The sequence below is a fragment of the Gymnodraco acuticeps genome, unplaced genomic scaffold (genome assembly GCF_902827175.1).
Source record: "Gymnodraco acuticeps unplaced genomic scaffold, fGymAcu1.1, whole genome shotgun sequence".
Taxonomy (NCBI): Eukaryota; Metazoa; Chordata; class Actinopteri; order Perciformes; family Bathydraconidae; genus Gymnodraco; species Gymnodraco acuticeps.
In genome coordinates, this window is record NW_022989985.1 from 1087660 (window position 1) to 1103463 (window position 15804).

The 15804-nt window shown below is 43.1% G+C and overlaps 1 protein-coding gene across 1 annotated transcript in view; it reads right to left on the bottom strand.

Moving 5' to 3' along the window:
• LOC117543851 (probable E3 ubiquitin-protein ligase HECTD4) overlaps window positions 1-15804 on the bottom strand; it is a 47624-nt gene that overhangs the window by 18816 nt on the left and 13004 nt on the right. The window contains 35 exon segments of the mRNA XM_034212432.1: window positions 42-190; window positions 302-463; window positions 864-967; window positions 1067-1182; window positions 1399-1568; window positions 1670-1834; window positions 1919-2101; window positions 2267-2402; window positions 2503-2705; window positions 2819-2900; window positions 2988-3174; window positions 3253-3533; window positions 3620-3773; window positions 4246-4430; window positions 4529-4675; window positions 4863-5029; window positions 5156-5300; window positions 5390-5525; window positions 5796-5949; window positions 5951-5969; window positions 6053-6141; window positions 6238-6342; window positions 6851-7043; window positions 8880-9125; window positions 9292-9455; window positions 9562-9666; window positions 9759-9878; window positions 10022-10220; window positions 10399-10502; window positions 10598-10751; window positions 11193-11317; window positions 11688-11816; window positions 11929-12049; window positions 12163-12268; window positions 12365-12435. Of these exon segments, the coding sequence (XP_034068323.1) occupies window positions 42-190; window positions 302-463; window positions 864-967; window positions 1067-1182; window positions 1399-1568; window positions 1670-1834; window positions 1919-2101; window positions 2267-2402; window positions 2503-2705; window positions 2819-2900; window positions 2988-3174; window positions 3253-3533; window positions 3620-3773; window positions 4246-4430; window positions 4529-4675; window positions 4863-5029; window positions 5156-5300; window positions 5390-5525; window positions 5796-5949; window positions 5951-5969; window positions 6053-6141; window positions 6238-6342; window positions 6851-7043; window positions 8880-9125; window positions 9292-9455; window positions 9562-9666; window positions 9759-9878; window positions 10022-10220; window positions 10399-10502; window positions 10598-10751; window positions 11193-11317; window positions 11688-11816; window positions 11929-12049; window positions 12163-12268; window positions 12365-12435 (5076 nt within the window).

Genomic DNA, 15804 nt, shown 5'->3' on the forward strand with positions numbered 1-15804 from the left:
GTGGGAAAAGGATCTCAGAGTTAGTATTCAGGCAAACATACTTATGGAACAAACATGTGCCGACAGGGTTGGTCCACGCTCCATCTCTCTTCTCTGCCTCTGTGGCAAAACCAAAGGACACAATCGGGCCACTGTCCTCCTCAGAGTCTCCATAGGAGACAATTTCTATCTCCCAGTAAAAGGACGGGGCCTGTGGGGACAAAGAAAAGGTAAATTGAAGACTAGCTGCAGTATCAGTGCTTGATTTATTCTCACTCATAGTAAAATAAATGAAAATGGCAAATATAATGCATGTGCCCACCTGAATTGGTACAGGACAGGTGGCGTAGATGAAGGTGCCTCTGGGCAGCCCTCCTCCAGCACTCGGATCAGCCAAGAAGGTGACGGAGGTCAGGCGGGATGAGAACATGCAGGCACGGACAGGGGGAAACACTCTGGAAGGACACCAAGTGATCTCCTTGGGCTGCAGAGACAAGCACATCAAAGAGATCCGGAGATAAGCGGGGCCGACAATTCTGACTATTTAATTGATCAAAATGCCTTTGAAGATTGAGTCAAGGCCTACAGCAATATATGAATGTCATATTATAATTATATTGCTTTCAGCTGTCGGTAAATTGAACCATGTATTCAACAGACTTCAGTCGTTTTTCATCAACACTTTTTAAGATCGAGGCTAGGATCTCGGATGAAGGAACATTTTTGTTATCACTTTTTCTGACCTTACTTTCTTTTCCATCATCATCCATGATAATTGTGAATATTCAGCTGTATCCAGAATACATGCAGGTTACACGTTAAGGCTCTTGTGTTTGTTACTGGTTATAGTAATAAAAACCAAATCTAAATATGGTAATTCCCACCTGGCGTCGGTCTGTCTGCAGTGGTGGAGGAGGAGGACGAGCGCAGTCCCGGTACAGCATTCTCACTCTTTCACACTGAGCCTCGACCATGCCGAGACGCTCCCCTGCACAAGAGTTCAGAACTTTGTCAGACAAATATTATACTGCAGATAAAAGGTTTTGGCTGCTTATGTGATATGGAAAATACAAGCATGTAAGCTCACCAGGGCTGCATTCCTGGGCCACCAGGTTCAGGACCTCGACCGCAGCAGGACACTGCTGGATGAACTCCTCACAGAAGGAGCTATCCTCCAGGAGCTGCGCCATCACCAGACATGCCCTGGAAAACAACAAGAACCTGGTGATTTTTGGCTATGGTTTTGTTGTCAACTGCCATTAAATCTTTTTTTATTATATCATATAATCATAGTTTAAATACCTATGGGTTTAATAGGTGCCAACATTTTAAATGTGTCTTCTAAATCTTCACCTGACACAAAAAACTTAGAGGAGCCAAAAGACAGCTGAAGTGGAATTGTTTATTCACTATACTAACCTGGTTCTGATTTCAGCCAGCAAGCGTACTGCAGCCATTACTGGGCTGGAGCCATCTCCTGTAGCTGGTAGAGAAGTGTGAATGGAGAGACTGCCCTCCTGTGGCAGAAGCATGGACTGCACCGCCTGCACCACCTTTTCTGTGATTGAGAGCTTATAGAGGGGGAGGGCCTGTTGGGAATTGGAAGAAAGTGAAAGTGGGACAAAAGTTAGATTTAACCTGATATTTTAAAAAGCAATATGTATTACTGTGTTTGATTCTGAATCAATACCTCAGATCTGGGTGTGCAGAGGCGTGATATGGGTACCGTCAGGATGTCTGAGGCTTGGCAAGCTCTCCTGTACTCGCAAGAAGGGAACTTGACCGTTGCAATGCCCTCTTGTTCATTTATGGACATAACTATGCCCACACTGCCAAGCACTCCTTTACCTACCACCTGCAGATGAGATGCGATAAGAATTACAGCAGGAGAAGGTACAAAAGTATAATTATTTGTATTGAATCGTCTCGTTTAACTAACCTGGACCTCTGAGCCGATCTTAATAGTTTCTTTGAAGCCCCCGAGGGCACAAAGAGCAGCAACAGCTTGTCTGCCAATGGCCTGCAGCTTAGCCAGTTTCCTGCCACTACTGCTCCCATTCTCCAGAATACTCTCTGCATACTTCCCCAGCTGAGGGATAAACATCAGGGCCCGGGAGAGAACCTACAACAAACCCCAAAGTAAAAGCATGAAGTTTAATCGAAACCGAATCACATACATGTCAGTGCAGATAGAAATTATCTATGTCGATTATTCTTAACAGTCGACAACAAGTTTCAGTTACCATCAATGAGAATTAGCATGATACAACACATAATAGTCCTTTACCTTTTCAGCTGTGCTAGTCCAGATCTGAGCGGTGTTGGACTCGGGGGCGGTTAGCAGGCTGTGCAGTAGAGCAATAACCTCAGCAGCCATACTGTTGGCAACATGGCCACTGATGAATGGCCTCACAGGGTCCGACCTGATCAGGGCAAATTTAGAAGAAGGAAAAATGGTGTCACACGGAAAATATGACCAGAAGAAACCACACACATGCACAACTTGAATGATAAATCATATACCTGGCCAGATCAGCATTCCTGTCCCTACACACAGCGGTCTGAGCGGTTTTCTTCTTATCTCCAGTGGTGATGCCTCCTGCAGCCTCCTGGACCAGAGCCTCCATAGGTGGACCGACGCTCACTATCAGACCTGACTGGGCCCACTTGTTGGCCTTCCTCAAGGCAGCAGCTGCCTCTTCTGTGATCACTTCACAGTTGCCACTCTACATAGATTACAGAATTGTAGGTAAGGACAGCACTTGGAATAAAGCTACACACTTGTTCATATTGTTGGTAATGCTTTTAATTGCTGGGTTTTTCTTAGTAAAAGTCTTACCTTTGTCATGTCTCTGTCCATCTTTACCACCTTTTCCATGTTTGCTCCAGTGCCAAGTCGAAAGGGACGTCCCTCTGAGCTGCTGCATTTTGGAATGGATGGAAAGAAAGCTCACAGAAACTATTTTGCTAATATGAAATCAAATAAAAGATATTAGGGGCAAACATACCTAAGAAGTGGTTGTAGAACCTCATGAGATGACTGGTCCTCTCTCTTATGGATGAAGATGGATAGCTTACCATCAACTGCCTCTCCCTCCTCCCCCACTTCGTCAGACTTCAGGGCTCCTTTGGAACTGGCGCGAGACAGACTAGTGTCTGGCTCAGAGGAGCTGGGGGAGAGCAGGGTCTGGCAGCCTAAAGAGGGAATAGTGTAAAAATGAAGAATTTGTGGAAAAAATGTAAAAATAGTATTCCAAGGTAAAGAAGACCAACCTGGTACTACATAGTCTGCCAGCTTGGCTAACAGCAAGGAAGCAATGCGCGAGGCAGGGTCACTGGCATCTTGTTGCTCAGCATCCAGCGTGTTGATAGAGTAGCTCCACGAGGGCAGGGCCACGTTCCCACAGTCCTCCACACTCATGAGAGGCAGGGCAGCTCGGCATAGCTGCAGGATAATAAGTACCAGCTTTGGAGAAGGTCTCTGGTCAAGCAGCAGAGACAAGAGCTTAGAAACACAAGCTGGCTGGCTCAGGATGGCTTTCCCTATGTGGCTCCTGGAATACAACAAAAAGCAACCATAATATGAATGCAAATAATGTATATGAGGACATACACATAAATAAATTATCCAAAATGTTACCTGGAAAGGTCATTGAGCAGACTGAGCACATCCTGTAAGGCATCATTGCCAGCGGCCTGGTTACCACAGCACTCTGTGGCTCGGGCCAAGTGATTGGTCAGCAGGCTGGACACCTGCCGTGCCAAACCAGAGTGCACTGCATCGGTAGACCCACCTTTGAAAAGAAAAAGAAAAAAATGCTTACTAACCTTTCATTACAACATACGACTAACTTTGTAGTGGTCATTCATTCCATCTGACCTTGGTTACAAAAATTAATATTGCAAATAACGAGGCACGCACGTAGTACACAAATTCATTTTTCAGGACGACAGATATTTTGAGGTTTATAGCTGATCAGGGTTAGGCCTTGGTACATGAACACGGATACTTTTATAATGTATTTCTTTCTATGCGTTTTGTGCTGAAAACTCTAAATAGTGCTAGGTTTAACCTTGCTAACACCACTTTTTACACACGTACATACATACTTTTCTTGTATATTGAGGTAACAGATGCATCAGATTGCTTTGAGTTTTCATTTAGATTGCGATTTTTTATTTTATTTTTTAAACGAGGGAGAATAAATACATTTTCTTTTAAATACCCATGTACCTGTGTATTAAGGATTTACAAGCATGTCTTACCTTCCACCTTCTCCCACTCAATGCAGCGGTTAGCCAGCACCTGGAAAGCAGCCCAAGCCATGGTGGCCACCTTCTGCTTTTTAGTCTGCTTCTCGTTTGAGCTGCATTCCCTCTGACCACTCAAACTACACAGACTGTCCATGAGCTGGACCAAACCACTCCGAACCAGGCACTGCTCCTCACTCCTATGTCAACATGGAAATCAAGTGAGGGTAAGAAACCATAGGGTGAACTAATCCAGAGACATATCAAAATATAGGTAATGACAGATTAATTATCTTGCCTGGTGTAGGGGATTGTGCAAAGCAAGCCAATACTGTTGGCACAAGCAATGGGGTAGCGAGCACATAGTGACACTACAGACGTCATGGTCTCTCCAAAGGCCTCCTGCACCTGCTCCACCATGCCACCACAGGTCAGCTCCTCGATCCTGCACACAGTGCACACAAACACTTATTTATAGAGGAACCAGCCACATACAAAAATGTTGTAATATTATAACTACATTGCAAAAGTGTACTATTGAGGACATGAATAAAATGTCAATCATTTGTTTGCCTATATATGTGTGTAGAGTAGGACAGGATCGTTAATGGCGGTTATAGCTCCCTTTTTACCTTGGGCCACCTTGCAGCACCATAGTGACAGGCCCCACCAGGTGGGTTACGCCTCCAACTCTGACAGCAGCAGTGAGCAACTCCCTCATGTGAACAAGTGCCTGTTTCCGCGTGCTGCCACGTCTCCATCGCGTCTGCGCGGCAGACAGGAAACTGCTGCTTGACACCTACAGAAATAACGGATACAAAAGATTTAAAATGTCAGACCAGAATTCACCTACTGATTCTTATGCAGCTTTTGGAACAAACAAGTACAAAAAAAAGAAGGAGTGAGTGATGAGTAAGAGACTCACAGCCTGATCAGGCGTAGTTCCTATGAAGGCGAAGAGCTGTCCCAGCAGCACACTGTATGTGGGTCTGTCACGACTGTCCTCGATGGCTAGAGACTGCAGCAGGGTAAAGGAGCTGCTGCGATGACTAGTAGGGTGGTGTCGCCTCCTAAAGGAAACAAGTTAAGGAATACATTCAATGCAGGTTCACTTAAATGATTTTCATTTTAATTCTATCAAAGAAACATAAACAAATACCGTTGGGGCGCATGTGTGAACTCCAGGTCCTGGTTAGCAATCATCTCCAAGTCAGAGGGTGCAGACATGCTGCGTAGAAAGACTGGCTGCTTCACCATGGGGTTCACCGACTTAGCGTCTGACACTGACTTAGAGGCTATAAAATCAGGAGAGATAGATAAGAATAATCGCGCTGTCATTTTGTCTACCATGATTGATGTCTTGGTGTAACTTAAACACCTACCAATCATGCAGGGCTAACTGACTGAAAAACACTGAGATGGAAATATTGATTTTCAGGTATAAGGCTGTGATTAAATATTGATTTTCAAAATATAATTTAAGCCAAACTCCTGTGTGAATTACATAAAGTTAGCATACATACACTATCTGATGGACATGTGTGTGACATAATGAGTATGTGTACCTGGACCTGGTGTTCCTGCAGGTGTGGTGGTTAGGCTCCTGCAATGTGGCGCTATGGTAACATGGAGCAGCAGCTCAGTGCGGTTCATCAGACTCTTCACCAGCGCCTTCGTTTTGGCCAGTGATGTGCTGCTTCTGAGGTGCATGGTGTTTACCCTCCTGAAAGAACTTCTCCCTGTAGGAACATAATCATGACGTTACAGCGCAAACTGACCTTTGACATCCAATCAAGTGCTCGGATAATGTTTCATTTCTTACCTCAATGCAAGGACAACATTTTCGAGATCACTGAAATCGAGGGGAACCTCCTTCAGGGAGCAAAGTAGTTCCAGCTCCTTAATTTTGTTCTGGTACAAAAAAGAATTACATTATGAATATCAAAGCAAATGGTAATAGTGGGGGTATAATTCTAGAGGGAAATGTGTGTATATGGAGCAGGGTACCTCAAAGAAGTGGTAGTCGTGAAAGAAAGGAGTGTTGTTCTCCAGCTTCCCCTGCTGGGCCTCCTCTACCTCATTCTGCCACTTCTGTTCCAATTCTGCAACACTCTGAAAGCAACACAGGAGATAATTAGACACAGAACAAAACGCACACTTTTTATATCCGTTCCGGTTGGAAGCCTGATTTACTTTTTTTAAGCCAATCTCAGGTCTTCTGTTTATCCTTATTTGATTGATAACCTATTCTATTGTTTGGATTATTATTCTAATATGTAAGCTTTTAGTTTAATATGCGGCCCATAATGAAAATCTCTCTTGCCTTTGTTCTCAAATCCGCAGCACAGTGATGACTAACAACATCATAAGGTAGATTTAATATACTGCAAATCAACTTGCTTGTTAATAAAAATAGCTTTCCAATAACAGCATGCAAATTACATTTCCCATTAATACTGTTCCCTGTAGCAAACAGGAAGTACTTTAGTATTTTATTTTAAACTTTTCAAAGCAGCCTAATTAAAGACAAACATGCATAGTGTGCACGGTATGTCTTCCATTAATAGCAAGCAACCTAATTCAAAGCATTTAGTTTATAAACTGTGTAACTGTGGCTCACCTGCAGCTGACGCTCCATGGCATTGATCTTCTTGAAGGTCTCAGCCATAATCTTACAGACCAGGTCATACTCCTCTGCGTGATCCTCGCGGTGCTGGTAGTTGACGAGTGACTGAAGGGCATCCACCAGGCTCAGGTGTTTAATGACACAGGATACTATAACCTCCTCCATCACATCGGGCCTGATCACCTCCCTTAGAAACAAATGGTTAAGAACAAAACAGTTATGCTTTTGAAAGCAAAACAGTTTTATGAGAATCATCAATTATTTTAAAGAAGTTTCACTTTATCCAATAAACAGACAAAAGCTAACCAACTATGGCTGCTATGACTTAGTAAAGCCGCAATACTAAAGGAACAATGTATCAAAACTAAATCATACATTTAGTGCATCAACAAAATAATGCAAGACCCAAAAAAGTCTATATATTCTACTTTAAAGGCACAATGTCTTAAAGACTAATCAAAATCACAAGGACAAGGTTATTCTTATAGTCTTTGAACCAGTTTGAAAATATATTTATCTTCATTATAAACTCAGTTACAAAACAGTGGGCTTAGTTTAAGTGTTTATGTTCAGGGATGCACATAACTTCTTTGCCCTGGTTCTCAAAGGAGCACCTGGAGATGTTGCTTGGTGCTCATCCTTAACATTAAATAAACCGTAACTTTTGAGGGGGTCTTTATTTGCCAGACACACGGCACTGAACACACATGCAGAGGTGAACACAGAACACACATGCAGAGGTGAACACAAGACACATTAGCACGAGCAGTAATCCTACAAGCTGTCATCACTCCCTCCTGACTGTTCTCCTCACTGTCTTCCTCTCTGTCAGACATGGTAGCTGATGATGTAGGCCTCCTACTTCCTCTCTGGTTGAGTCTGCGATTAGCTGCTTGCACCCACAAGTCAACAGCTGGTTTTGGGTCGAAAGTCTCTGTTGTCATCTTAGACAAGTGGATGTAATCAAATAAGTATGTGAACATAACCAATAACCTACCATAGCCAATAAAAAATGAATGTAACTTATTTGATCTGTGTTGTTCATTCATATCTTATTTTACCTTAACATTTATTTATTTATGCATTTTTTGTATCTCGCCAGTTTTAAAGGATATTTTTGGTTACTGTCCTATAGTATACATTGGAATGATTTAAAACCTGTTTATCCCAATAATTATAAAGGAGTGCCTTGGAAATATGTGTTTACATAAATTGTGACCAAACCGTTTGAACTAAGACTAAAGTGAACTATCTAAACACTCAGAGTCCTTTACCTCACTGAGCTGTAGTTAACTTATCAGCCTCAGTCTGACTGGAGAGGACTCTCCCTCCACATTATTGTAGAAACATCTTCTTCTTATATCCGTTAGAGCAGCTAGCACGGCACCAGATTTGAATAACAACAGCGCTGGTATCGGTGCACCCTCCCTCTCTCCCTCGCTCACTCGCTTTGGCTGTGAGCTGCGGGCGCCAGATAAGCCAACATCCCCCACTTTCATCACTTACAGCGCCCATCGTACAGGGCAAATGAAACATGTAACCGGGGTGAAAAGGGTGTTACATTTACTTCATTATGAATATTGTTACATCAAGGCCGAAAATTAGGATGAGCCCCAACGGTCAAAATGTTTTTTTCCCTCCCAGAACTGCCAGCGCAGCGCCTCCCCAAGTCTGGCGCCCTAGGCGAACATCTAGCCAGTGCTACGGGCCGGCCCTGAGTTCATATGCAACTCGCAAATATCTTTTTCTCTCTCTCTCTCTCTCCTCTCTCTCTCTTCTCTCTCTCCTCTATTTTCTCTTCTCCCTTCTCTCTCTCCCTCTCTCAATGTTGGTACGCAAATGCGCTTTGTTTCAAATGACCCGGTGCTCTTTTTTTGGCGGAGCACCAGTTATGTGCAGCCCTGTTTATGTTGCTTCACCTCTCTTTAGCCTTTTGTAGTCTGTAAAAACTTCCATGTTGTTTCCTTGTCTACAGTGATGTCACATGCATACCCTCTTTACTGTGACAGCATGACCCTCTTACTTGATGCTAGGACGGAATTGAGGTCGGGCTCTTCCAGACACCTCTCGTAGCCTACCCATGATGCCTGGAGGGAGGCGGATACGAGGCAGGTCAAAGTATGCTCCCGGCATGAGGCCTGGGGGTGGGATGAGCACATCGGAGGGGTAGGTGAACTCCCGGTCCTCCTCAATGGTCAGGGGCAGAGGTGAGGGGCTGGGCGTGAGGGCAGGAGAGATCGCACCATTTGCTTCCACCTGCCACTGACACCTAGAGAAAACACACAGCCTGTCATCAGTCTGCAAACAGTTGTGCTGTGTTCAACTATGTGTCACTGGAGAGCGTGCACCAATTCTTACATTGTACTATATTTATCACACGGGAAATCAATATCACTGGGAGACATTTATCTGGTATTTTCGTCTAGCTGTGTCACCTTTGCAGCAGCTTTGAGCAGAGTAAATCGTGGCAGGCTTCTTCCTCTCTTGTCACCTCTGGCCCGTTATACAGAATGCGGAGCATTGAGCAAGCCAGCACTGACAGCCCCAGGGCAAGGTCTGCCAGGAAAGGGAGGCCTCCAGAGACATCCTCGGATGACTCCTAAAGGACAAGAAAAAGACATCTTCAGAATTAGCTGTTGTTCTTCATGCAGCAGTATTTTGCATTAAATGCCAAATATGGGTATTTAAGTACTTCTACGTTTTACCTGAGCTCTGACGGTGCAGGAGAACCCCCACAAGGCTTTATCGGGAGTGTTGTGTTCACGTCCGCTTCTCATCTCAAAGGAAAACGTCACAGTGTCTCCTTCAACCTAAAGCACAACATAGTAAAAATGCAGCTCTACAAAATTGTATGTGCACTTTGTCTTCACTGTGTATGTTTGTGCAAAACAGCTGCTCTTACCTTGACCAGGTCTTTGGGCCATCCTGTCCCCAAGACACTGCGACTGCCATATCCCAGAGTGTTCCCTCCATACTCTGTTACTTTGCGACTGTTCGTGTTAGGGCCAGCGTAGATAACCAACTAAAATATCAGAGAAAATGTTTCCTGTAAAATCTACGCAACCAGTGATATTCTATACCAGAGAAACTGCACACACTGTATGGAAGAGATACTGAGTATTAAGGCCATTGTTCATACAGTTAGTGTATTGCAGGAGTCAGTACCTTGTCATAGTCATACTGTGATGAGCAGCGAGCATCAAAGCGAAGGTACAGGCAGCGGGCTCCTGGGATGTGGACCGTCTCTTTGAACTTGTAATTGTCCCTCACCGGGTGCACCGTCTCGACTGTTTTCCCAGCAGCCCATGGGGCAGGGATCTTCAGCCCAGTCAGGAAACCAGGCTCCTCACGTTCATCAAGAATTCTAAAATGACAGATACATGTATTACTGGTTTAAGAAAGCTGAGCATAGGACAGACAAAACAGCTGCCATTTCATGAAATGCCTTTGTATGAGATGTTTTGATGGAGCATGTATTTATCAGATGGCTTCATTACATGTTAGTTGTTACACTTCTTATTATAGTCGTTCAGAAAACATACTTGTCATCAGCAGCACAAGCCTTCGCCCCAGGCGCCAGAGAGCCGCTCAAAGGTGGTGGCTCTTCAGTGAAAAGCGGGGACTGAGTCTTTAGTAGCAGGGCAGTCTGAAAAGAGTGGAAGCAAATACTTTATTGATAATTGCTTTTTAAACGTTTTGTTTAAATCGAGGAATTGTGTTTTGTACTGGGAAGACTCCAACCTGGCTGGTGTAGAGGACCAGCTGCACCAACTGAGGCATGAGGGCGTCAGCGAGGGTGAGGGTCTGCAGGTTGGGGTGCATCAGAGACGTGAGCAACACTGGCAGCAGGTGACCGAGCATGGTCGCCTTGGTTACCTGTTCCAGGCCTTTCAACCTGAACAAGAAGAAGAGAAAAGGCAAAAATGTAATGTTAATGTTATGGAGTCTTGGCGGAAAAACAAGGACATTTGAAGAGGTAAGACAAAGCCACAATGATTCAAAAACTCTGCGTCCAAAAATGCACTCTTTTAATCTTTCTAAGGAGGCTGCAGCATTACCAAGGATAAGCTAAATCTTGGTTCATGGTGAAACAGCACATTACAGCGAACTAAGAGAACATCAAGTCTGGTTTTACGTTTGTTACATTTATGGTTTAATTGTAACACAGTTGACAACACAGATTAGTTTAAAAGGTCTGCTCAGGCAATATAATAAGATACAATATTATGAATATGTTTAATAAAAAAGGTATAGAGGAGCCTCTGTGGCTGGATAACCAAAGGTTTATTTTCCCACCCTGAGAAGATACTTTAGAAAAAACAAGTGAAAGGTTTACCTGGTTTCTCTGTCAGCGATGTCGCTGTTGATGAGCGCTGTGGTCACCTGCTGCAGCGTCTCCAGCACTTCATCACATCCCACCAGGATCTTGGTTGCTAGGGAGAGAATGCTGCTTTGCAGCTCCTGAGGACCAAACAAACACAATATACCCAAACTTACGTAACTCAAGACTTTCGATTATCATCTCTTTCATGCAAAATGGAAGTTATACAAACATTATTTCTTTAAATGAAGCACAATCTGAGCTGTGAGATGTTTCACTTGCATCCTGTTATCAGTAACCATGATTACTGATGAGAAAAGGAAACATGTCCTTAATTTATATAGTACTGTTAACTGATATTTGATAAAGGCGATGAGCACAATTGACTCTGCAATGCCGTAAAAGATCATTCATCTCCCGTTGCTCCGTTGGTGGGTTGTTCTCTCATCGACACACACACAAACAGACTCCACATGCACAGAGGTAGGGGTATTAAAAGGGGGTTATTACCTTTACCTGGATTGTTTCCCCTTGTAAGGAGCTGTCACTGTCATCGTTATCATCGGGACGGATAAGAATAGTGTTACTGAGGAGGTGGTTCTGAACAGCCATGAGGTAGCGCAGACTGGGTGAGACCACCTGCAGAGAGGGGGGCAAAAAACGTCTCAAGTTAATACGAGTGCCATCTCACAAAACAACTGATCCTAATCAACACAGATGGCATGTCTTTCTGCTGAGCTGATGGTCGTACTGGCACAGTGGAGAGCAGCTTCTGGAAGTCGTCTCGGGCGACAGTCTGACATTTGGTAATGACGAGGCAGGATTCCCGGACTACAGTCTTGAGGATACAGTGAAGCAGCTCATCACTCAATCTGTCAAAGAGAGAGCTTATTATCACTTAGAAAAAGTGTATTTTATCATAAGACACAATATTGTGCTGTGCTGGAAATGATATTGCACCCTACTGTGCAGAACAGCGACTTACCTGTAGTGGTCATCCTCTTCACTCCCAAATCTGTTTTTCTGCAGTTGGTCTGCCAGGTTGGTCAGGATGACATCACGAAGATGAGACAACCCGCTGTTCCTTTCACCTTAGTGTCACACAGAAATATACAGAATATTAGATATATTAGATTGCACCACAGCTAGCAAGTTATATTCAGATGTGTCTTTAGTGTCATAGTCACCTTCAGTTAAAACCAGTTTCAGCAGTTTGCTGAGTTCAGCCTCCCCCTGATACAGAGTATTCAGGCCTGAGCTAAAGGGAAAGAGGGGATATGAACAAAGACGACAAATTTAAATATCATTATGATAACTGATTATACAGTGCAGCATTAATGTCCTTCTGTTCAAATACAGTGGGGCAAAAAAGTATTTAGTCAGCCACCAATTGTGCAAGTTCTCCCACTTAAAAAGATGAGAGGCCTGTAATTTTTATCCTAGGTATACCTCAACTATGAGAAATGAGAAAAATCCAGAAAATCACATGATGACTGATTTTTAAAGAATTTATTTGCAAATTATGGTGGAAAATAAGTATTTGGTCAATAACAAATGTTCATCTCAATACTTTGTTATATACCCTTTGTTGACAATGACAGAGGTCAAACGTTTTCTGTAAGTCTTCACAAGGTTTTCACACACTGTTGCTGGTATTTTGGCCCATTCCTCCATGCAGATCTCCTCTAGAGCAGTGATGTTTTGGGGCTCTCGCTGGGCAACACAGACTTTCAACTCCCTCCAAAGATTTTCTATGGGGTTGAGATCTGGAGACTGGCTAGGCCACTCCAGGACCTTGAAATGCTTCTTACGAAGCCACTCCTTCGTTGCCCGGGCGGTGTGTTTGGGATCATTGTCATGCTGAAAGACCCAGCCACGTTTCATCTTCAATGCCCTTGCTGATGGAAGGAGGTTGTCACTCAAAATCTCACGATACATGGCCCCATTCATTCTTTCCTTTACACGGATCAGTCGTCCTGGTCCCTTTGCAGAAAAACAGCCCCAAAGCATGATGTTTCCACCCCCATGTTTCACAGTAGGTATGGTGTTCTTTGGATGCAACTCAGCATTCTTTCTCCTCCAAACACGTCTAGTTGAGTTTTTACCAAAAAGTTCTATTTTGGTTTCATCTGACCATATGACATTCTCCCAATCCTCTTCTGGATCATCTAAATGCTCTCTAGCTAACTTCAGACGGGCCTGGACATGTACTGGCTTAAGCAGGGGGACACGTCTGGCACTGCAGGATTTGAGTCCCTGGCGGTGTAGTGTGTTACTGATGGTAGCCTTTGTTACTTTGGTCCCAGCTCTCTGCAGGTCATTGACTAGGTCCCCCCGTGTGGTTCTGGGATTTTTGCTCACCGTTCTTGTGATCATTTTGACCCTACGGGGTGAGATCTTGCGTGGAGCCCCAGATCGAGGGAGATTATCAGTGGTCTTGTATGTCTTCCATTTTCTAATAATTGCTCCCACAGTTGATTTCTTCACACCAAGCTGCTTACCTATTGCAGATTCAGTCTTCCCAGCCTGGTGCAGGTCTACAATTTTGTTTCTGGTGTCCTTTGACAGCTCTTTGGTCTTGGCCATAGTGGAGTTTGGAGTGTGACTGTTTGAGGTTGTAGACAGGTGTCTTTTATACTGATAACGAGTTCAAAGAGGTGCCATTAATACAGTTAACAAGTGGAGGACAGAGGAGGCTCTTAAAGAAGAAGTTACAGGTCTGTGAGAGCCAGAAATCTTGTTTGTTTGTAGGTGACCAAATACTTATTTTACCGAGGAATTTACCAATTAATTCATAAAAAAATCCTACAATGTGATTTCCTGGATTCTTTCCCCCATTCTGTCTCTCATAGTTGAAGTGTACCTATGATGAAAATTACAGGCCTCTCTCATCTTTTTAAGTGGGAGAACTTGCACAATTGGTGGCTGACTAAATACTTTTTTTGCCCCACTGTATGCTTATAATAAGGCCCGTTTTAGTCTCCTACTGATAGACAACCCCATACATGAGGAGGCTGATTTCAGCCAGGTCACTGTACTTCAGGCTGGTGTCAGACAAGGTAACTGGAAATGAGTATGGTCAAAACAAAACCATTCATAATCCAAACAAAAGCAATTAGAACCAGTAATATCCGCTGTGTCACATTCAATAATCAGCCTGCAGGAAAAGTATTACTTAGGCACTATTATTGATCAGACCCTAATTTTAATAAGATCTGAAACAGCATTTCTAAGGGAGCCACTTAGTGATTGTTTTAAAATCAGGAAGCTGTGGAGATTTTGCTTTTGCCAACACGTATGTGAAATGGAACAGAAGCCTGGTTGAAAGCATTTATCATAACATTCATATCATATAAAATAACAGTAGGGTACAGCAACTTGAGTGCAAAACAACAAGCTGTCCAAGATTGTTAAATGGTCAGCCAGAACATATTCAATAATTCTTTAATTGCATTAGTCTCAGAATGAATTAGTCAGAGAAAACTTGCTATTTTATAAGCTGCAATCTGTAATTAATGATATAACTTATTGGATGCTAACTGTCAATTTGCACTATTACAAATAATATACTTATTTTGTATTTCTATATTTTAAATCGTGTGTTTTGTATCTCCTATCTACGATTTTGCACTGAGATAGATAATAAAATAAATCTAATCTTTTAAACAAAATGTTAACAATTACTTCTGTCACATATACTGTACTTATTAATAGTGTCCAGGGGCCTCATTTATAAAGCCTTGCGTAGGATTGGCGTGGGAAGGTTGCTTACGTAGGACAAAGCAAATAAATACGCACCGACACTTTCCGATTCATAAAAGACTGCGTACCGGCACAGGTCTTGCGTACGGCACATCCTACGCCGGTTTCCCTTTATAAATCACAATCAACTCGAAATGCGGCGCAGCTTTTGCGGGCTTCACGTAATGCCCATATTTGCCTATAAATAGTCAAAGAAACGCCCATTCATTCATTCTGACTGACTGCATGAAGAAGATCGCAGGAAATGACGACAGAACAGCTAAAAAAGACATCTCACACCGTGTCAGATTTAGGTTATTTTGGGGAGGTCGAGATAAATCATATTGTTTGGTGGATGCAGTTTAAACCAGAGTAGCAGCATGGAGGTCGGATCGTCACCAACATAAATAAATAAGTGGTCCGAAAAAGTTTAATGATAAAAACAATACACATAGCCTTCCTCAGGCAGTGTGTTTTGTACCGGGGACAGGAGACACCCCCTTGATGAGAAACTGTAAGAAATGATCAGGGAATCTCTCCGTGGAGTCATGACGACTGGATCTGAAATATTTGGTGGTTTGTGTTCCAGCTGTCGATCAGCAACTATATAACCATAATCCACCAGTTAAAGGAAATACAACTAATGCGTTGTGTTATATTAGCTGTACAATTTACCACATATGGTGGTCTTAGTTTCCATACTCCTGTGTTTTACGAGCGACTTCTCAAGTAGGCTATTGGCGAACGGCATAAAACATGATTAAACATGATAGTATATAAAACCATGCTCGTATCTATAGAAACGCAAAACGGCGTCAGTTTAAAGTAATTCTGTCCTTCTGTTTACCGCATCATTTATGAGAATACATTTCTTAACAAGAGAACA